This window comes from Piliocolobus tephrosceles, chromosome 21 (genome assembly GCF_002776525.5).
Source record: "Piliocolobus tephrosceles isolate RC106 chromosome 21, ASM277652v3, whole genome shotgun sequence".
Lineage (NCBI taxonomy): Eukaryota > Metazoa > Chordata > Mammalia > Primates > Cercopithecidae > Piliocolobus > Piliocolobus tephrosceles.
In genome coordinates this window covers 12,876,137-12,897,887 of record NC_045454.1, presented here as the reverse complement: position 1 = coordinate 12,897,887, position 21,751 = coordinate 12,876,137, and the positions used below count along the sequence as shown (strand labels likewise).

General features: G+C 52.8%; 2 protein-coding genes and 1 long non-coding RNA gene across 7 annotated transcripts; 1 reads left to right on the top strand and 2 right to left on the bottom strand.

Annotated features, from left to right (window-relative positions):
• Nucleotides 1–349: 349 nt before the first annotated feature.
• On the bottom strand, nt 350–6,630 carry ZNF296 (zinc finger protein 296). The gene is made up of 3 exons (XM_023182396.2): nt 5,266–6,630; nt 4,903–5,052; nt 350–1,428 (listed from the first exon to the last, which is right to left on the bottom strand). The coding sequence occupies exons 1-3, from the start codon at nt 5,561–5,563 to the stop codon at nt 449–451; spliced, it is 1,428 nt and encodes a 475-aa protein (XP_023038164.1). The 5' UTR covers nt 5,564–6,630; the 3' UTR covers nt 350–448.
• On the top strand, nt 4,778–20,214 carry GEMIN7 (gem nuclear organelle associated protein 7). Of its 5 annotated transcripts, none has more exons than XM_023182398.2 (2): nt 4,778–5,012; nt 19,403–20,214. In XM_023182398.2, exon 2 carries the CDS (start codon nt 19,411–19,413, stop codon nt 19,804–19,806), a length of 396 nt encoding a protein of 131 aa, XP_023038166.1. In that variant the 5' UTR covers nt 4,778–5,012; nt 19,403–19,410; the 3' UTR covers nt 19,807–20,214. The 5 variants fall into 5 exon arrangements, with proteins under 5 accessions (XP_023038166.1, XP_023038165.1, XP_023038167.1 ...); XM_023182397.2 differs by lacking the exon at nt 4,778–5,012 and adding an exon at nt 8,458–8,734; XM_023182399.2 differs by lacking the exon at nt 4,778–5,012 and adding an exon at nt 8,741–9,069.
• LOC111520007 lies at nt 14,256–21,603 on the bottom strand. The gene is made up of 3 exons (XR_002724537.2): nt 20,500–21,603; nt 19,365–19,793; nt 14,256–14,574 (listed from the first exon to the last, which is right to left on the bottom strand). It is a non-coding gene; the product is annotated as an uncharacterized LOC111520007 (long non-coding RNA).
• Nucleotides 21,604–21,751: the final 148 nt, after the last annotated feature.

Sequence of the window (21,751 nt, the reverse complement as noted above, 5' to 3'; positions counted from 1 at the left end):
GGCCTGCTCAGGAGGCCAGGGCACAGTCCCAAGGGAGAGGGCCCAGACCTGCCCGCAGGTGTGGACACAGGGTGTCGGCCCAGCATGTCCCGCATGGGCCCCTTTGCCTGGGGCCTCTGGCGACAGGTCCAGGCCTCTCCCCGCCCTCGCCTTGGCCCCTGCCCTGGCCTCGCCCGCACCAGGAACTGGGAGCGCGGCTTTCTGTGCCAATCCTGCTGCGCCGCAGGCACTGGGGGCTGGCCGTTCCCTCACCCCCTCACTCCAAACCGGTCTGTCCAGCTGTCCACCCCAAGGAGGGGAAGCCTCCTGCCCCACCTCAGCACCCCAAGAAAGCCAGAGTCCAAACGAGTGTAAATAAAAGGGGAAATTTACTTGGAGAAGGAGGCGAAAACAGGAGGTCAACAAGTGTTGGTGGCGGTGCCAGGGACAGTGGCGGCCTTTCCTGGGCTCAGGCCTCCCCGGCCGCCTCAGGGTGCTTCTGCCGGAGGTGTTTGTCCAGGGTGGCTCGCAGGCCGAAGGGCACATGGCAGTGAGGGCACTCGAAGCGGGTGCTGCCAGGCGTCATGCCGTGCATGCGGCGGTGGCGGTTGAGCTTGCTGCTCTGGGCGCAGGCGTAGTTGCAGAGCTCACAGGTGTAGGGGCGCTCCCCGGTGTGCGAGCGCCGATGCACCGTCAAGTTGCTGCTGTTGGTAAAATGCTTCCCACAGAACTCACAGCTGCCCCCGGGCCCACGGCTCTTGCCCCCTGACTTGGGCATCTTTTTGGGTGATGCCTTCTGGCTGTTTGCAGGGTCAGTTCTCTGTTCTGTGGTGATGGCTCCCCAAGTGTCTCCACCAGGGCCGGCTTGAGCCCCACTGCCAGGAGCCCCGGGTTCTTGGACACCTGCTGTGGCGGCGGCTCCAGCCCCCTCACCACCGCTGCATGGGAGGGTGCTGGCGGGGGCAGCGGCATGGGCAGCCGGCTCCGGAGGGGCCGCAGAGGTCTGCTCCTGGCTGGTGTCGGCCATGAGGGGGCTCTGGGGCGGCACCTGCCGGTGGGTCTTCTTGTGGCGGTTGAGCTTGCTGCTTTGGGCGCAGGCATAGGGACACTGGTCGCAAGCATAGGGCCGCTCGCCTGTGTGCGAGCGCATGTGCACCTTGAGGTTGCTGAAGGAGCTGAGGGTCTTCTTGCACACGGGACAGGTGGGGCTCCGCCGGGTGAGGCCGCTGCCACTTGCACGGGGGCTCTTGGCCTCAGCTGCTGGCCCCACCACTGCCGACACGGCTGCGGCCACCTCGGCCAGGCCCAGGAGCGGGGCCTCCGGGGCCTCTGATTCTGTCTGGTAGATGGACAGTCCGTGGTCCCACTGGGCATGACGCAGCAGCTTCCAGGCCACTGTGAACTGTTTGCCACAGCGCAGGCAGCTCAAGGCCTTTCGCTCCTCTCGTTCTGGTAAGAAAAAGAGGCAGAGTGTTAGTGCGGAGAGGAAGGAGTCATGGGGGTTGCAGTTCACAGCTGCCAGCTGGACACCTTCTGTGGGACAGGCCCTCCTGCAGGGGCCAAGAACTTGGCAGTAACAAGACACACACACTCCGGAAGGACCAGGAAGCTGATGCTCAGAGGAGGAGTGGACACGAAAAATCTGTGGAGTGGGTGCTGAGTACCTGAGGCTTTGTGTTTGAAAACCATTTTTTTTTTTTTTTGGAGACAGTCTCGCTCTGTTGCCCGGGCTGGAGTGCAATGACGGATCTTGGCTCAATGCAAGCTCTGCCTCCTGGGTTCACGCCATTCTCCCGCCTCAGCCTCCGGAGTAGCTGGGATTACAGGCGCCCGCCACCATGCCCGGCTAATTTTTGTATTTTTATTAGATACAGGGTTTCAACGTGTTAGCCAGGATGGGAAAACCATTTTTTTAAAGGCAGTCTCACTCTGTCACCCAGGCTGGGGTGCAGTGGTGCAATCTCAGCTCACTGCAACCTCCACCTCCCGGATTCAAGCTATTCCATGCCTCAGCCTCCCGAGTAGTTGGGATTACAGGCGCCCGCCACCACGCCTGGCTAATTTTTGTATTTTTAGTAGAGAGGGGGTTTCACCATATTGGCCAGGCTGGTCTCAAACGCTCCACCTCAAGTGATCCTCCCACCTTGGCCTCCCAAAGTGCTGGGATTACAGGCCTGAGCCACTGCGCTAGGCCACGTGTTTGAAAACCTTTTGAAAAGTTAAGTTGGCTGGGCGCGGTGGTTCAAGCCTGTAATCCCAACACTTTGGGAGGCCGAGGCAAGCGGATCATGAGGTCAGGAGATCAAGACCATCCTGGCTAACATGGTGAAGCCCTGTCTCTACTAAAAGTACAAAAAATTAGCCGGGCCTGTAGTCCCAGCTACTTGGGAGGCTGAGGCAGGAGAATGGCGTGAACCCAGGAGGCGGAGCTTGCAGTGAGCTGAGATCGCGCCACTGCACTCCAGCCCGGGCAACAGAGTGAGACTCTGTCTCAAAAAAAAAAAAAAAGTTACGTTAATTCAGTAAGCGCTTCCTACATGCTAGGTGCTGAGCCATGGCTCGTAGCCCAGCTTTCCCTCAGGACAGGAAAATAAGATCTCCATTTTCCAGATAGGAAAACTGAGGCACAGAGAGGCATTTTCCCAGGGTGGCACAGCTTGGAAGGGGTAAAGCTGGGATTTCAATCCAGACTACTGGGGGAGGGGGAGAGGGCAGAACGAGGCTTGCTTTTTTTTGCTTTAAATTTTGAATTTAGTATTTTTTAAAGAGACGGGGCCCTGCTACGTTGCCCAGGCTATTCTTGAACTTATGGCCTGAAGTAATCCTTTCACCCCAGCCCCTCAAAGTGCTGGGATTACAGGCATGAGCCACCATGTCCGGCTGGGAACAGAGGTTTTTGAATAAGATTTTTGGTTTAGGTCAGGCGCAGTGGCTCACATCTGTAATCCCAGCACTTTGGGAGGCTGAAGCGGGTGGATCTCTTGAGGTCAGGGGTTTGAAACCAGCCTGGCCAACACGATGAGACCCTGTCTCTACTAAAAATACAAAATAGCCAGGCGTGGTGACGGGCACCTGTAATCCCAGCCACTTGGGAAGTTAAGGCAGGAGAATCGCTTGAACCCAAGAGGCAGAGGTTGCAGTGAGCCAAGATCCTACCACTGCACTCCAGCCTGGGTGACAAAAGTGAGACTCTGTCTCAAAAAAAAAAAAAAAAAAAAAAAAAGGAATTTTGGTTTAATAACAATGATTTTTAAAGTAATTGAGATAGCCAGGCGTGGTGGCTCATGCCTGTAATTCCAGCACTTCAGGAGGCCGAGACAGGTGGATCACCTGAGGTCAGGAGTTTGACACACTAGCCTGGTCAACATGATGAAACCCTGTCTCTACCAAAAATACAAAAACTCGCCAGCCATGGTGGTGCACGCCTGTAGTCCCAGCTACCTGGAGGGCTGAGGCCGAATCACTTGAACCTGGGAGGCGGAGGTTGCAGTGAGCTGAGATTGTGCCACAGCACTCTAGCATGGGTGACAGAGTAAGACTCCGCCTCAAAATAATAATAATAATAATAATAATGGGGATAGCTACAGAGAAAGCTTAGTGGCCACATAGTAAACAAGTGGTAGTGACCTGGGTTCCCCACCCTCTACATGGATCTCAAATTGAGAGCCCCCAAACCTGAACTTGGATTTTTATCTGGACCTTCGGGGTACTCTCAGAGGACACTTCCTAGCTGAACTGCCTTTCCATTTTTCAAATTCTAGAGTCTTGCACGAGACAACCTTTGTGATACAACCAGTCCCGGGTCAAGAACACAGGCCTGGCCTGCATTCAAATGCAGACTTCTCTGCTCTCTAGTTGTGTGACCTTGGGCAAGACATAGTCCTCTGTGTGCCTCAGTTGCTAGAATTCAGGGACCCTAGAGATCCCCTCCCTTTCAAGGGCGGTTGTGACCTCGCTTGGGGAATGGTTGAGAGCTTAGGTCCACATAAGCGCTCAAACTGCAGAGCCTGTGAAACCAAGGTGTCCACGATTCTCCAAGCCCTGCAGTGGTTTGTTCTAGCAATTCTATCACAGCCCCTCGCTCCCTGGCTCACCAGGCCACTCTCCATGCTCCAACTCTAAAGCTGATTCAATCAGTCACAAGCCCCTCCTCTTTCCCACCACCAGACCCTCCCTGGCCCAACCCTAAATAATTCCGCTTCTCAAAAGTCTCAGGAGGGCAAGGGGCGGGGGCTGGAAATTAGGTTTGGATTAAGCCCTGCAGCCAACACTGACCAAAAGCTCACTGAGGGTCAAGTGCCATGTGAAGGATTTTAATTCCCTCCCAAGAGGAGGAACCCTGGTGTCCAGCACCCGGGAGCTCGCTCAAACCAGGGGATTCCCACCACGCAGTGCTGGGAGATTCCATCACCAAGGGAAGCCAGAAGCCCCTTCCCTGGCTCGGAACAGTTAGCTGTACTAGCACCTCAATCAGAACTGACAGACAGGAGGAGGTGGCAACCTCCCCATTCCAGCTGGCCTCCACTCCCCCTCCCCCCGGGCCACTGCCCTCCCCAGAGGTCCCCCCCTACTGCCACCCTGGTCCAGCCACCTGGCCAGTTATTTCTGGCCAAGGGGAAGGAGAAGTGAAACCAGGTTGGGGTGTGTGTGTGGGGGGCAAAATCCCGGGCTAGTCTTTTGGGGCTGGCCACACCCTGTAGGCGGCCCCCTCCTTCCCTGCCCAACCCCCCTTGTCCCCCCTTCCCACCACCACCACTAGTCCCTGCCCCAGGACGGGCAGGCCCTGGCCACGCCTAGGCTGCACCCGATGGGAAGCGAGAAAGGGGAAGTAGTGCTCAGTGCCCTGCCGTCCAGCCCAGTCCCTCTCCAGCAGGAAGCCCAGCCCTTGAACTTGAGAGGGGGACTGCACCCGGCTTTACTCACCTGAGCCCTGGCCGCCGCTGGGGCCTCTGAAGAGCTGACAGCCCAGCTTCTTGTGGTCCATGAAGGCAGTGATGGCCTCCAACGGGAAGGTCTGCAGGCAGCGGCCGCAGGTCAACAGATCTGGGTGTTTGTCGGTCCAGGGCTGGCGGTCTGCAGGGAGGAAGCGGGTGGTGAGCGTGGGGTGGGGCCAGGATGGGGGCTGAGGGTGCCGAAGGAGAGGGGAAACCGAAGGTCAGAAGGGAGCCTCGGGGGCAGGACGGGGCGAAAGAGATAAGGCAGGGTGAGGGGCCCATGCCCAAAGGGAGGGGTCCCACCCGAGGGTCAAAGGTAAGGGAGGCTGGGCCCAGGGCACGGGGCGCTCACCAGGAAGGTTCGGGGTCAGCGGTGTCCACAGAGTCCACGGGTTCCGCGCGCCGAGGGCGAGAAGGGCGGCCCCGGCAGGCATGGGGCCAGAGGAGTGGTGCGGTTCGCCGCCGAACCGCCCAGCCGAGGACACCTCCTTCGGGGAGAAGGACCCCAGTCTTGGGGCCTGTTGGGGCCGCGCGTCTGGCTCGGGCTTGAGTTCGATGACGAGGTCCTGCATTTCCATCTCGTCGTCTGGGTTGGCTGCGGGCGCGGGCTCTACTCGGCGGGGCGCGCTGCCGGCCTTGCGGCGGGACATGAGTCGCGGGCCGGGCGAGCGGGCGAGCGAGCGGGCGAGCGAGCGGGCGGGCGGGCGGAGGACGCACGAGCGGAGGACGCGCGGACCGTGCGCGCTCAGGTGAGTGACTGCGGCGACCCGCTGCGAACTCTTACACGTGCTGGCCGGGCACGTGGCTCCGCCTACCAGGGCGGGGCCTGATGGGAGGGGACCGAGCCGCGCTGCTGGGGCCCTGCCGGCGGCCTAACTCAATCTAGGCAGTGCCCCCTACGCTTGGCTTAGTGACCAAATTTAATCACACCGAATTCCCACAAGGCATTGAAACAGCTATCCCTGATCCCATTTTAGGGCGGGTGAAACTGAGGCACGGGATGCCCACACACACCTCCAAGCGAGAAAATAGTCGGTCACGTTTGTTATTAGGTGCCTAATAGTAATCTGGGCTATTCCATTAAATGCATTACAATAAAAATTCATTTTGCAAGCATTCACTGAGTGCCTCCTGTGCGCCAGACTCTGTTTGAAGCACTGGGAATACAGGAGGGAACAAACAGACGATAATGTTTGCCTGCACGGAGTTTAGACGGTGGGAGAAGACACTATAAACATAATTAGGTAAAATATAGATGGCCCTTGATGATGACCAGTGCCATGGAGCAAAAGAAAGCTGGAAAGGCGGAGAGGGTTACTGGGGTTGAGGGATTCAATTTTCTCCCCTGTGCTGGGAAAGGGCATGGTGGATCTGGGGTTGGAGGGAAGGAAGCCAGCTAGTGGACCTGGGCATTGAGGAATTACAAGGAAAGGGAGAGGCAATACGGGTTGGGAATTGAGTTCAGTGAAAAAATGGGGGCAGATCCAAGCAATCTTTTGATCGCTTTAAGGTCTTTTGGTTTTCCTGAGACTGGAGCCTTGGGAGGGTTTTGAGCAGAGGAGGACTGTAATCATACACATCAACTCTGTTCCTAGACCAGGAGTCGCCATTAAAATCAAATAGCCAAGCAGTTCACCTGCCTCCACTCCGCCTCCTTGAACTTCCCTCCCCTAAGCAGTTCTCTCTGCTCACTGTTTGAAGTGGCATTGACACCCTGCCCCACCCTCAATCCCTGATGAGTATTCTTTTCTTCCTGGCACCGACCGCATGGCAGTATAGAACTGCTTGTGGACTGTCCTCTCCCCCACCCAATGCAAGCCCCCTGAGGTCAGGGCCAGAACCGGTCCTCCCCCAGCTGTCCCCAGCCCAGATGCTGATTTCAGATGCTGATCTCTTGGAGTTCTGCATTGTTATTCAGGTCGGGGCTCCATTGTCCTCCTGAGAGCAGAGGGCCCTGACCAACAGTATCTAAAGTAGCCCCACCCTGCTGAAGGCCTTGCAAATTACACTCCATGACCTCCATCTGTCCCCAGTTCCCTCTTGGATCTTACTTCTCCATCTGTCAAAGGAGGTAGGGCAGGTTGGAACTAGAAGGTTATCTGAGGTGGTTTCTTCTTCAATCCTGCCTCCTCTGATCACCCTTTTTTTAAAAAAGTAATTTTTAAATTTTCAAAAAAAAATTTTTTTTTAATAGAGACAGGGACTTGCTTTGTTGCCCTGGTTGGTCTGAAACTCTTGGCTTGAAGCGATCCTCCTGCTTCAGCGTCCCAAAGTGCTGAGATTACAGATGTGAGACACTGCACTCAGCCTCAGACCACCCAATTTTAAGTTCCATGGAACCCAGCCACCCACTATCCCATTGCCCTTATTTTACTTTTTTTTTTTTTTTTGAGATGGAGTTTTACTCTTGTTGCCCAGGCTGGAGTGCAATGGCACGATCTCAGCGCAGATCGTGCAACCTCCACCTCCGGGTTCAAGCGATTCTCCTGCCTGAGCCTCCGGAGTAGCTGGGATTACAGGCGTCTGGCTAATTTTTGTATTTTTAGTAGAGACAGGGTTTCACCATGTTGGCCAGGCTGGTCTCGAACTCCTGACCTCAGGTGATCCACCCGCCTCAGCCTCCCAAAGAGCTGGAATTACAGGCGTGAACCATCGTGCCCGGCCTATTTTATTCTCTTTTTTTTTTTTTTTTTTTTTTTTTGAGACGGAGTCTTGCTCTGTCGCCCAGGCTGGAGTGCGGTGGCCAGATCTCAGCTCACTGCAAGCTCCGCCTCCCGGGTTCACGCCATTCTCCTGCCTCAGCCTCCGGAGTAGCTGGGACTACAGGCGCCCGCCACCTCGCCCGGCTAGTTTTTTGTATTTTTAGTAGAGACGGGGTTTCACCGGGTTAGCCAGGATGGTCTCGATCTCCTGATCTCGTGATCCGCCCGTCTCGGCCTCCCAAAGTGCTGGGATTACAGGCTTGAGCCACCGCGCTCGGCTATTTTATTCTTTATACATCACTTTGATCAAACCCTGAAGGATCTTGTTTACATATTTGCTCGTTTTACCCTATTCTGTCCCTTCTACCCCCACTAGAACGTAGGTTCTAGAAGGCAGGATGGGAGTCTGTCTTGTTCATAAATACAGCCCCTACTCGTTCATAGTTAAGTCAACAAATATTTATTGGGCACCTACTATGTGCCTGATGATATTCTTTCAACAGATATTTGCAAAGCACCAAATTGTGTACCTGGCACTAGGCCTTGGTGATCTAGTGGAAAGCAAACGCCCACAGGATCTCTGCGTAAATAGGACCCCGCATGGAGAAAGTGAATTCTGACTGGGCCTGGAATAGGGAGATTCCTATTCCCTACTCAAGGCCTCAGTTTCCCCCTTTGTAAAATGGTACTGCAGGGAGAGCTGGAGGACCCGCCTCTGATCCAGCCCAGCTACTTTCTTCGTATGTGGCATCTGAAACCATGATCTCCAGGTTTCCTGTAGAGGAGCGGGGGTTCCCACTGGAAGCGAGGGGTAGGAGTGCCTACATGTAGGGGGATGGGGATGCAAAGACCGAGCTCTGCCCTTAACCCAACAGGGAGGAAGTCTTCCCCTCTCTGAGCCTCAGTTTCTTCCTGCCGAAAATGGGCATCCCAGACGCCCCCAACTCGCAGGCAGGAAGATCGGACCAAAGTGCTCCGCAAAGCCGCGAGCCAGCCCGCGACCACGTGGGGCAGTAGCGGCGGCGCGGGCGGAACCCAGGCTCCGCGGCTCGCGGCCTGCCCGGGCCTCTGCAGCTGGGGCGCCGGCGGAAGTGGGGGCGCCAGTAGCCGCGGACCTCGGTGAGTATAGAGTGGCGGGGGGTCGCCAGCAGGTTCCCTCTCCCCGGCCCCAGCTCTGGACGCCTACCCCCGTGCAACGCCCGGAGTGACGGAAAGAGGCAGGACTGAGCCTGCAGCGCCGGCTGGAGGGACGTTCTGGTCCCCAGACGCTAGTATCAGGGACTGTTTGGCGATCGCCGGCTGCGGGAATGTCCCACGCGGGTGGGGTGAGGAGAAGGGAGAAGGCGGAAAACTCCCCCTCCGGAAAATAATAAATGGCCACGATAACAGCAGCATCGGTGGCAGTCATCCCGCTTTACCTGGAGCGGAATCGCTCGCTCAGTCTGAACCAGGAGGTGGGAAGAAAGTCCAGTCCGAACGCCCAGGGCGGTGTGGGGAGTGGACGCCTGGGGGCCGGGAGGACCTGCTTAGTATAAGAAAAGGAGAGCAATGGGTGGTCAGGGTGGAATTGAAAGGAAACTGACCGGCCCCAGGGGAGAAGGGGAGGGGAGAGATTCTGTGCTTGGGGTTCTGACCTTCTCGGGTGGCCCCATTTAACTAATTTGCATCACGATTCAGCAGTCTTGACGCTGTGTGTATGTGTGTGTGTCTGTGGACACGTCAGCACCTTGGTTAATTAATTAGGTCTGGCGGCTTCTCAGTTGACAACTCAGCTGGTTCCCCACTCTGGCAATTGTGAAGAGTTGGCCAAATGTTTGTCCACTGAGCTGATCTCTTCTCTGGAGCACCAAGGCTACCAGGAGAGAGGTCTGAAACCCCTGCCCCTGCCATTGACCTAAGTGTTGGGCTCTTGAATGTAAAAGACTAGTTTTGCAAGTTGTGGGGGATGGGCTTGGGCATTTTTCCCTGAAACCTTCGGAAATCCTTGCCTTGGAGACTGAAAGGATAAAGGCCTCTGAGGCCAGGTCACCAGAGAGAATGGATAATGTCTGCCTCTGCCCTCCTGGGCACACCCTGTGTGACCTTTCTTTAACCAGTTTCTTATCAGGTTACACCTTGGCTCCACAGTCTGTCTTTCTGCATGGGGCACAGGTGAGGGCCTGAGTTTGCTCCCTCTTCCTCCACCCTCCAGCTGGCACCAAGGAAATGATTTTTTTTTTTTTTGAAACAGAGTCTCTCTGTTGCCCAGGCTGGAGTGCAGAGGGGCGGTCTCCACTCACTGCAACCTCCATTTCCCTGGTTCAAGCAATTCTCCTGCCTCAGCCTCCCGCGTAGCTTGGATTACAGGCGTGTGCCACCACACCCAGCTATTTTTTTTTGTATTTTTTAGTAGAGACAGGGTTTAGCCATGTTGGTCAGGCTGGTCTGGAACTCCTGACCTCAGGTGATCCCCCCCCCCCCCCCCCCACCTCCCAAAGTGCTGGGATTACAGGTGTGAACCACCGCACCCAGCCCAAGGAAAGATTAGACCTGCCAGCTTCACTGGCCGCTTTACGAAAATGGGGATTGCATCAATATGACCAAATCTCCCTTGGGTTTTTTCCTAATGGAGAATACAAGGCCCTATACTGACCCTCCCTTAATTTCATTTTATCCAGGGATTTAACAGAATTCTTTGGCCACTCATCTAATTCATTTAGTAAGTACTCACCCTGGAGACGAGGGTGTTTCTCTTGAAACTCCAGTGTTAACCTAGGCTCAGGAAAGACCCTGGGGGCTGGTGAGGCCTGACTAAAGTGGAGTGACAGTGGTCAGAGAAATTTAAAAAATGCAAGCAGGGCGTGGTGGCGTGGGACTGTAATCCCAGCTTCTCAGAAGGCTGAGGTGGGAGGGTATCTTGACTCCAGGAGTTGGAGATTCGTGTGGGCAATATAGGGAGACCTCACCTCAAAGTAAATAAGTAAATGTGCTTTTTAAAAAATTAGAAAATGCAAGACCGGGCACGGTGGCTCATGCCTGTAATCCCAGCACTTTGGGAGGCCGAAGCAGGCGGATCAGGAGTTCGAGACCAGCCTGGCCAACATGGCCAAACCCTGTCTCTACTGAAAATGCAAAATTAGCCGGGTGTGGTGGTGCGCGCCTATAGTCCTAGTTACTCGGGAGGCTGAGGCAGAAGAATTGCTTGAACCCGGGAGGCGGAGGTTGCAGTGAGCCTAGATCATGCCACTGCACTCCAGCCTGGGTGACAAGAGCGAGACTCTTAAAAAAAAAAAAAAAATTAGAAAACGCAAATATCCCTTAATTCCATTCACGTGGTCTTACCTGTCAGGAAAAACAAAACAAAACAAAAAACCCTTGGAGTCTCCTTTGGCTGCTCTTTCCCTCAAATTATATAACCTTCATCCTGTCCATCAGCAAGGGCTCTTGACCTTTTTTTTGTTTTTGTTTTTTTGGAGACGGAGTCTCACTCTGACACCCAGGCCGGAGTACAGTGGCACGATCTCCGCTCACTTCAACCTCCACCCTCTGAGTTCAAGCAATTCTCCTGCCTCAGCCTCCCGAGTAGCTGGGATTATAGGCGTGTGCCACCACGGCCAGCTAACTTTTGTATTTTTAGTAGAGATGGGGTTTCACCATGTTGACCAGGCTGGTCTCATCCTGACCTCAGGTGATCCACCCACCTCAGCCTCCAAAAGTGCTGGGATTACAGGCGTGACCCACTGCGCCCAGCCTCGACCTTTCAAACATAGTCCAAGCTGACCACTTCTCCCCATTCCCACTGTCCCCAGCCCATCCTAGACACCATCTTCTTCCACCTGGAGCCCTACAGTGGCCTCCTCATGGCACTCCTGGTGTCTCCCTTCAGTCTCCTTGTTTATTGTCCATGCAGCGGGCAGAGGGTCCTGAGGACCCTAAGCCAGATCCTGTCTGTCCTTCACTCAGAACTGTCCAGCAGCTTCAGTCTCAGAGTAGAGACCCGAATTGTCATCACAGCCCACAAGGCGCTCTCTCTGTTCCTGTCCCCACCTCCTCCACGCTGGCCTCCTTGCTACGCCCCAAAGCCACCCTTTCCATGATCTTTGCATTTTGCTTTTCGCTCTGATTGGAATCTCCACATGGCTCCATTCCTAATTTCATTCAGGTCTATGCTCAAATGTAATCTCATCCTAGGACTCTTTCCTGGGCTCCCTTGAAACTACCCCCTGTCCCCCAGTCTGGTCCGATGTCTCCTCTGGACTCCTTCATTCCAGCCCTGCTCACTCTGGGTCATCACTGCCTGAGGACAGGTCTGTGTCCCCTATTGGACTGTGAGCCCACAAGGGCAGAACTGCGCTGTCTCAGTCCTAGATGTGTTTCCAAGACCGCCCAACGTGGGTCATGCACACAGCAGGTACTCAGATGATGTGATGATAATGCTGGATAATGTGGATGAGTGCATTTTTTTTTTGGAGACAGGGTCTCACACTCTGTCACTCAGGCTGGAGTGCATTGGCACAGTTACGGCTCACTGCAGCCTCCACCTGCTGGGCTCAAGCGATTCCCCTCACCTCGGTCTCCTTAGTAGCTGGGACTCCAGTCGCACACCACCCATGCCCAGCTAATTTTTTTTTTTTTTTTTTTGTAGAGATGGGATTTTGCTCTATTGCCCAGGCTGGTCTTGAACTCCTGTGCTAAAGCAGTTCTCCAGCCTCAGCCTCCCAAAGTGCTGGGATTATAGTTGTGAGCCACCGCATCTGGCTAGAAAACTTTCCTTTGGTGCATAAAAATGATAGAAAATTCAAATTTCAGTGTCCCAGTAAGTAAGGTTTTGTTGGAGAACAACCATGTTCATTTGTTTCCATGTTGTCTATGGGTGCTATTGTGCTACTTGGCAGAGCTGAGCAGTGACAGTAAAATACTTTACAGAGAAGGTTCACAGACCTCTGCTATATATTTTGCCAAGAAGAAAAATAAAATAAAGTTAAAATAAAAACAATTTTGCCGGCTGGGCGCGCCAGCTTATACTTGTAATACCAGCACTTTGGGAGGCCGAGCGGGGTGGGCGGGGCGGGTCACCTGAGACAAGGAGATGGAGACCAGCCTGGTCAACATGGTGAAGCCCCATCTCTACTAAAATACAAAAATTAGCCAGGTGTGGTGGCACGCGCCTGTAACCCCAGCTACTCAGAAGGCTGAGGCAGGAAAATCGCTTGAACCCGGGAGGCAGAGGTTGCAGTGAGCCAAGATCGCCCCACTGCACTCCAGTCTCAGCGATAGAGTGAGACTCTGTCTCAAAAAAAATTTTGCCAAGGAAGATTCTATTTGGGCCACCTGTGGGCATGTGAGATCAGTAAGATATGGCAGCTAATTATGCAGAGTGGGTGATGAGGTTTAGATGCCTCACAGGGAGAGCTCTTTGTAACATTTTCTTTTCTTCTTCTTTTTTTTTTCTGTGAGACAGGGTCTCACTCTTCTCAGGCTGGAGTACAGTGGCACAATCATATCCCACTGTAGCCTCAACCTTCTTGGGCGCACTAGATCCTCCCATCTCAGCCTCCTGAGTAGCTGGGACTACAGGAGCGTACCCTTTGCCCGGCTAATTTTTCTGTTTTTTCTAGAGATGGGATTTTGCTATGTTGCCCAGGCTGGTCTCAAACTCCTGGGCTGAAGTGATCCACCTGCCTTAGCCTCCTAAAGTGCTGGAATTACAGGCATGAGCCACCTCGTGCCCAGCTACCTCTTCCTTTCTAAAATTAAAATTTAGTGACTGGGCGTGGTGGCTCAGGGCCTGTAATCCCAGCACTTTGGGAGGCTGAGGCAAGAGGATCGCTTGAGCCCAGATTGGAGACCAGCCTGGGCAATATAGTGAGACTTCATCTCTATAAAATAAAATTAATTAAAATTTTTATTTATTTGTTTATTTATTTATTTGAGACAGAGTCTTGCTCTGCTGTCCAGGCTGGAGTGCAGTGGCATGACCTTGACTGCAGCCTCTGGCTCGCAGGTTCAAGTGATTCTTATGCCTCAGCCTCCTGAGTAACTGGGATTACAGACATGTGCTACCATGCCTGGCTATTTTTGGGATGTGTGTTTGTTTTTGAGATGGGGTCCCAGTCTGTCGCCCAGACCGGAGTGCAGTGGCGCAATATCTCAGCTCACTGCAACCTCTGCCTCCCAGGTTCCAGCAAGTCTCCTGCCTCAGCCTCCCGAGTAGGTGGGATTACAGGAGCCCGCCACCATGCCCAGCCCAGCTAATTTTATTTATTTATGTATTTATTTTTTTGAGACAGCGTTTCACTCTTGTTGCCTAGGCTGGAGTGCAATGGCGCAATCTCAGCTCACTGCAACCTCTGCTTCCCAAGTTCAAGTGATTCTCCTGCTTCAGCCTCCCAAGTAGCTGGGATTACAGGCATGCACCACCAGGCTAATTTTGTATTTTTAGTAGAATTAGGGTTTCTCCATATTGGTCAGGCTAGTCTCGACCTCAGGTGATCTGCCCACCTTGGCCTCCCAAAGTGCTGGGCTTATGGGCAGGAGCCACTGCGCCCAGCCTATGTTCATGTCTTCTATGGCCATCTTTATTCCTTCCTCCCTCTTTGTGACCTGTTTGTCTGCCTCAGTGTTTCATCTGGGGCTATCAAGAGACGTTTGACAATTCATGGAGACTTTTTTTAAAAAAAAAACATTGTATTGAGATGCAATTCACATTCACCAGTTCAGTGTTCACCAGTGGTGACATTTTTGGCTGTCGTAACTTGAAGAGGGGATGCTACTGGTATCTATTAATAGGGGGCAGAGGCCAGGATGCTGCTCCAGCCTTACACCTATGCGTTGGACAGGCCCCACAACACAGCAGATAATTATCTAGCCCCAAATGTCAATAGTGTCCAGATTGAGTAGCCCTGGTTCACATCCTTGGCCTCTCTGCAGGGTCCTGTCATGCAAGGAGCTCATAGTTCATGTGCAGAGACAGGAAGAGCCTAATAAGAAAAAGGACAATTTAGGCCAGGCACAGTGGCTCATGCCTGTAATCCCACCACTTTGGGAGGCTGAGGTGGGCGGATCACTTGAGATCAGGAGTTGGAGACCAGCCTGACCAACATGGTGAAACCCTGTCTCTACTGAAAATACAAAAAGTAGCTAGACATGGTAGTGTGTGTCTGTAGTCCCAGCTTCTTGGGAGACTGAGGCACAAGAATCTCTTGAACCTGGGAGGCAGAGGTTGCAGTTAGCCAAGGTGGCGCCACTGCACTCCAGCCTGGGTGACAGAGTGAGACTGTCTCCAAAAAAGAAAGAAAAAGGACAATTTCAGTCACCTCCCTTCTGTGCCTGGCCCCAGGGTCCTGGGTACCCAACGCTTGTCACTCAGCTCAGTTAGTCCTCACTAGGCTTTAGAGAGGAGAGGACCACCACAGGGAGAGCCACAAGGAGTGGTACAGCTGCTAAAACGTAGGTCCTCCTCTCTCAGGTCTGTACCCACAAGGCTGGCATTTCCCTATATGCGTTCGACATCACAGCATAGTGCTTCATATGTCGCAGACATATGCCAGACATCATAGGTTAGTTACGTCATTGAGTCCCCATGCCAGCCCTGTGAGTTAGGGCTCTGTTTTACAGATGGGGAAACAGCACAGATTAGTCAAGCTGTTTAACCCCAGGTCACACAGCAATACTAACAACAAGAGCAGTTCACTATTATGGAGAACCTAGTATGTGCCAGGCCCTGTCTGGCAGGAGCCTGCTGAATCCTAATAACAGCATAGGCAGCAATTGGGGCTATTTTTCCATACAGTGGAAGAGAAAGCTGTCTCTTAGTGAGGTCACACAGCTAAACTGGCCTGGGATCTCCACTCTTCATTTATTTTGTTGTTTGTTTGTTTTTTTCGAGAGGTGTCTTGCTCTGTCACCCAGGTTGGAGTGTAGTGGTGAGATCTCGGCTCACTGCAACCCTTGCCTCCCAGGTTCAAGCGATTCTCCTGCCTCAGCCTCCTGAGTAGCTGGGACTACAGGCATGTGCCACCATGCCTAGCTATTTTTTGTATTCTTAGTAGAGACGGGGTTTCACCATGTTGACCAGGCTGGTCTCGAACTCTTGACCTTGTGATCCACCTCCGTTAGCCTCTCAAACTGCTGGGATTACAGGTGTGAGCCACTGCGCCCAGCCAATGTTTGTTTTTGAGACAGAGTATTGCTCTGTTGCCCAGGCTGGAGTACAGCGGCATGACCTCTGATCACTGCAACCTCTGCCTCCCAGGTTCAAGTGATTCTTCTGCCTCAGGTTCCCCAAGTGGCTGGGATTACAGGCACGTGCCACCACGTCCGGCTAATTTTTGTATTTTAGTAGAGACAGGGTTTTACTATGTTGGCCAGGCTGCTCTCAAACTCCTGACCTCTAGTGATCCTCCAGCCTCAGCCCCTAAAGTGCTGGGATTACAGGCGTGAACCACCATGCCCGGCCCATTCATGAATTCTCATTGGTCTCTATGGCAGGCAGTTTTCTGGGGGCTGGAGATCCAGCAGTGGGAAAAGCAAGGTGGCCACCTTGAAGCTTACGGAGGGAAAGGAGATGCAGGCAGATACAGGGAACTGAAAGTGCAAGGGCCCAAGAAGGGACTGCCAGGCATCGCGCCTGAGAATCAGCGAGGAGGCCTGTGTGGCTGGGGTGGGGAGAGCAAGCGTGGTAACCACGAGGGTGCCGGCAGGATCCAGAGCTCACAGGGTCAGCAGGGCTGTGGTGAGGACTTTGACTTTGTCTCTGAGCAAGACAGAAGCCACAAGAGGCTCTGAGCAGAGAAGACATGTGATCTGACTCGGGCATTAACAAACAGGGTGTGGGTTGTAGACTGGGGGTGGTGAAGGTGGAAGCCAGGGACCCAGAGGGGAGTTCACTATAGTACTCTAGGCAGGAAGCGTCGGTGACGGCAGCAGAATGCTGGCACTGGAAGAGGTGAGAAGTGTTAGGTTGTGAATAAATAAATATGTGTGTGTGTGTGTGTGTGTGTGTGTGTGTGTGTGTGTATTTTTCTTTCTTTCTTTTTTTTTTTTTTGAGACAAAGTCTTGCTCTGTCGCCCAGGCTAGAGTACAATGGCGCCATCTGGGCTCACTGCAACATCCGCCTCCTAGGTTCAAGCGATTCTCCTGCCTCAGCCTCCTGAATAGCTGGGATTACAGGTGCCTGCCACCATGCTTGACTAATTTTTGTAGTTTTAGTAGAGACGGGGTTTTGCCATGTTGGCCAGGCTGGTCTTGAACTCTTGACCACAAGTGATCTGCCCGCCTCTGCCTCCCAAAGTGCTGGGATTACAGGTGTGAGACACTCCTTCCAGCCTTATACATTTTTTTCTCAGCCTTTCTTTGTCTTTTATGACTTTAATATATATATATATATATATTTTTGAGACAGAGTCTTGCTTTGTTGCCCAGGCTGGAGAGCAGTGGCGCAATTTCGGCTCACTGCAAGCTCCACCTCCCAGGTTCACGCCATTCTGCCTCAGCCTCCTGAGTAGCTGGGATTACAGGCCTCGTCACCACACCCGTCTAATTTTTTGTATTTTTGGTAGAGACGGGGTTTCACCTTGTTAGCCAGGATGGTCTCGATCTCCTGACCTCGTGATCCACCCACCTTGGCCTCCCAAAGTGCTGGGATTACAGGCGTGAGCCACCGTGCCTGGCCATGACTTTAATATTTTTGAAGAGCCCAGGTTAGTTGGGCTGTTTTTGTTTTTGTTTTTTCTAAGACAAAGTCTCACTCTTGCCCAGGCTGGAGTGCAGTGGCGTGATCATAGCTCACTGCAGCTTCAACCTTCCAGGGCTCCAGTGATTCTCTTACCTCAGTCTTCTGAGTAGCTGGGACTTACATGAGTACATTGTCATGCCTGGCTAATGGTTTTTATTTTTAGTAGAGACAAGGTCTTACCATGTTGCCCAGGCTGGTCTTGAACTCCTGAACGCAAGCAATCCTCTCACCTTGGCCTCCCGAAGTGCTGGGATTATAGGCGTGAGCTACCATGCCTGTCCCCGTTGTCCTTGTTTGGCCCAGAGGCTGGAAGGTCACTTGAGGCCAGGAGTTGGAGAACAGCCTCGGCAACATAGTGAGACCCTGTCTCTTTAAGAAGAAAAAAAAGGGCCGGGCGCAGTGGCTTATGCCTGTAATCCCAGCATTTTGGGAGGCTGAGGTGGGCGGATCACAAGGTCAGGAGATCCAGACCATGGTGAAACCCCGTCTCTACTAAAAATACAAAAAGTTAGCCGGGTGCAGTAGTGGGCGCCTGTAGTCCCAGCTACTCAGGAGGCTGAGGCAGGAGAATGGCGTGAACCCAGGATGTGAAGCTCGCAGTGAGCCGAGATCGCGCCACTGTATTCCAGCTTGGGGGACACAGCGAGACTCCGTCTCAAAAAAAAAAAAAAGAAAAAAAGGAATAACACAGAAGTGGTGCCCTGTCCTTCTTAGTGTTCCATTCCTGGAGATGTTGGCTTTGATCACTAAGTTAAGGGGGTGTATACCAGGTTCCTCCACTATAAATTTGTGTTTGCCCTTTACAGTGAATGAATATCTTATGAGTCTGTTAATATTATGTAGCTACCTTATACTTCATCTAACTCCCATCCATGTTGTTTTGTTTTTTGACACAGAGTCTCACTCTGTCACCCAGGCTGGAGTGCTGTGGTGCGATCTCCGCCCACTGCAGCCTCTGCCTTTTGGGTTCAAATGATTCTCCTGCCTTAACCTCCCAGGTAGCTGGGACTACAGGCACATGCCACCACACCCAGCTAATTTTTGTATTTTTGGTAGAGGCGGGGTTTCGCCATGTTGGCCAGGCTGGTCTGGAATTCCTGACCTCAAGTGATTCGCCCACCTTGGCCTCCCAAAGTTCTGGGATTACAGGTGTGAGCCACTGCACCCGGCCCTATCCACACATTTTTGCATCTATTCCTTTTATATTTATTTACTTGCCAGTCTACAGTAAGGATTGTATTTTTCTTCTCTTCCTTATTCATTTATTTATTATCAGTATGGATTATGGATTTCTGTTTTACCCAGTGGGTTATAATCTGTCACTATCATTATTGTATTCAAATAATTCCAGATTTGGCCACTGGGAGACCTTTCAAGCTAGCTCCTGCGTGAGTGGGAGTCTATCTAGAAGATAGAATTTCCTGATGGATTGGATGGGTTGTGTGTGAGAGAAAGGTGGGGTTTGTTCTTTTTTTTAAGAGACAGCATCTTACTCTGTCACCCAAGCTGGAGTGCAGTTGCACGATTACGGCTCACTGCAGCCTCCTGAGTAGCCCAACTAATGTAAAATAATTTTTTACATTAGTTGAGCCTCCTGGGCTCAACTAATCCTTCTCCCTCAGCCTCCTGAGTAGCCCAACTAATGTAAAATAATTTTTTTTTTTTTTTTTTTGTAGAAATGTGATTTCACTATATTGCCCAGGCTGGTCTCAAACTCCCGGCTTCAAAGTGATCCTCCTGCCTTGGCCTCCCAAAGTGCTGGGATTACAGGCATGAGCCACCATGCCTGGCCGAGTTCATCTTTTGGCAAATTTTTATTGCCTGGAAGTTGAGATAAAGCTGTTTTAAAAGCAGACAAAGGTCTTTGCCTTCATGGGGCTCATGTTTTTGTGCATGTGACACTTTGTTTCTGATCCAAGCCACTAGGGAATGATGGGACAGATTTTAGCAGGTTTGGGACAGGTGAAGTGGAGCTGCCTAGGCACACCAGCCTCTGCTTCCACTCCTCCCACCTCCATTAGCCCCATGCTTACCATGTAATGACTTCCTGCCCTTTTTCTTCACTCAACAGCCAAGACAATGCAAACTCCAGTGACCATTCCTGTGCCTGTGCTCCGGCTGCCCCGGGGCCCTGATGGCTTCAGCCGTGGCTTTGCCCCTGATGGACGCAGAGCCCCCGTGAGGCCAGAGGTTCCTGAAATCCAGGAGTGTCCCATAGCTCAAGAATCCCCGGAATTCCAGGAGCAGCGGGCCCGAGCTGCCCTTCGGGAGCGTTACCTCCGCAGCCTACTGGCCATGGTGGGTCATCAGGTGAGCTTCACGTTGCACGAGGGTGTGCGTGTGGCCGCCCACTTTGGAGCCACCGACCTGGATGTGGCCAACTTCTACGTGTCACAGCTGCAGACTCCCATAGGTGTGCAAGCAGAGGCGCTGCTCCGATGTAGTGACATTATTTCATATACCTTCAAGCCATAAAGACATTGTGTTCACTTTTCTGCTTGAGGCTAAGCCACCGTATCCCAGGCCTCCCAATGTTCCCAAGCCAGGAACTCTGGGCCCCATGGAGTTATGAGCTCCCTTGGAATTTTCAGCCAAGCTTTAAGCAAGTCTGGACTCCTGAGACCTTCTGGGTCTAGTCAGTAAAATTCTGCAACTCTAGGAATTCTAAGATTCCATTGGAAGGAATGCTCTACCTCACAGAACTCTGAACCCTACAGAAATATGGGCCTGCTGCCATTTCTTGAAGACCAGGGCATCGGGCTGGGGTGATAAAGGAGACAACCTGCACAGGGGGACGTTATTAAAGAGGCTGCAAAGTTCAGCCACCCTGAAGATACTCCCCAGTGCTCCCCTCCTGCTAAAGAACCAGTTACCCCAGGAAAATTCGACTCCTGTTTTTCTTTCTTTAATTAAGTATACCCACGGGGATGGAGTCATCTTTAGGAGCTGGTAGGGTGGTTATCCCAGGGCTGAATCCAGTGGGGCTGGGCCAAGTGGGACAGGAGCCCAGATAAAGGTGTAGGGGCTGCCGGGCCGCAAGTCTCCTGGAAATGCTGGAGTGACCGGAATGCCGGGATTGGGAGATTAGGATTTGATTTCATTTTGGGGTGGGCGGTGGCTCATGTTGGGTCACGTGGTCATGCCCAAGCGCTCCTCCTGTTGCCCCACCTGTGGTTGCTGTGGACTGCACACGACAGCAGATTCGCTGTCCCCTCGTTGGAGGTGAATGGTCGGATCTCGAGTGGCGGCGCCCCTGATAAAAGGCCGAGGATTCGTGATCAGGGTCCAACTTCATCCCCTCCTCTTTTCTCTCCAGCCGTGTAGCTTGGCCATTCACATCACGCGCTTCACTAAGTCCCCTGTCACTAGTAACCTTTCAGGGCATTGTTTAAAAAGAAAGCAGTTTCTGTCCCCTTCTGTAGTTCCCTTAAATTCAGGATGTAAGCGGAGCCTTCCATTAAGTAAAGGTGAGCGTCGTTTTGTCTCAGTCGCGAAAGTGCGGCGGCCGATGATGAACCGCGCCAGGAGCAACCTCAGCTGCCTTCAGTCGGTTCGCGACGCCTAGTTCTCGAGTTGCCTTGGCGACGACGCGGCTCGCTCCGCCCAGTCCCCTTTTATGGTTTCAGCCCCACCTCCTTCAGTTTGCCGGGTGCGCTTGGGAAAGCGTGGCGAAAGTGCGGCGGCGAATGTCAAGCGTTGGGTATGAGCCTAGGGGTGTGGCTTGAGCTCGCGCTGGTTTGTTCTTGCCTCGGTGACCCACCAGCCTTGTCACCCAGGATTTGGGTTGGCAGATTCGTCTCTCGCCTTTGGAATTTCTATCTTCTTCTAGGTTTTGTTTTTTTAAAATCAGGCCTATGATACCGTTCATGGGCTCACATTTATTTTAGCGTTGCTCATGGGCTCATATTTATTTTAGCATTGTGATTTAAGTTGTATTTTATGCAACTACCCCTATACAGAGAGCTGTTGATGTAACTGCGGCGAGCAAATGGAACACTGGAGACTACCGAAGAGACCGAGGCTTCGTCTCCGGAGGATCCCTCTCTGTCAGCATCCATCAGCTGTACTCATATATTGAATGCAGCTCCTATCCGTCTTTCTTTTCGACTTCTTTATGCCGTTACCACTCTTCATCAGTTAGTCTAGCCTCAATGTTTTCATTTCTTTCTTTTCTTTTTTTTTTTTTTGAGACGGAGTCTTGCTCTGTCGCCCAGACCAGAGTGCAGTGGCACAATCTTGGCTCACTGCAAGCTCCGTCGTCTCCCGGGTTCACGCCATTCTCCTGCCTCAGCCTCCCGAGTAGCTGGGACTACAGTCGCCCGCCACCACGCCTGGCTAGTTTTTTGTAATTTTAGTAGAGACGGGGTTTCACCGTGTTAGCCAGGATGGTCTCGATCTTCTGACCTCGTATTCCGCCCGC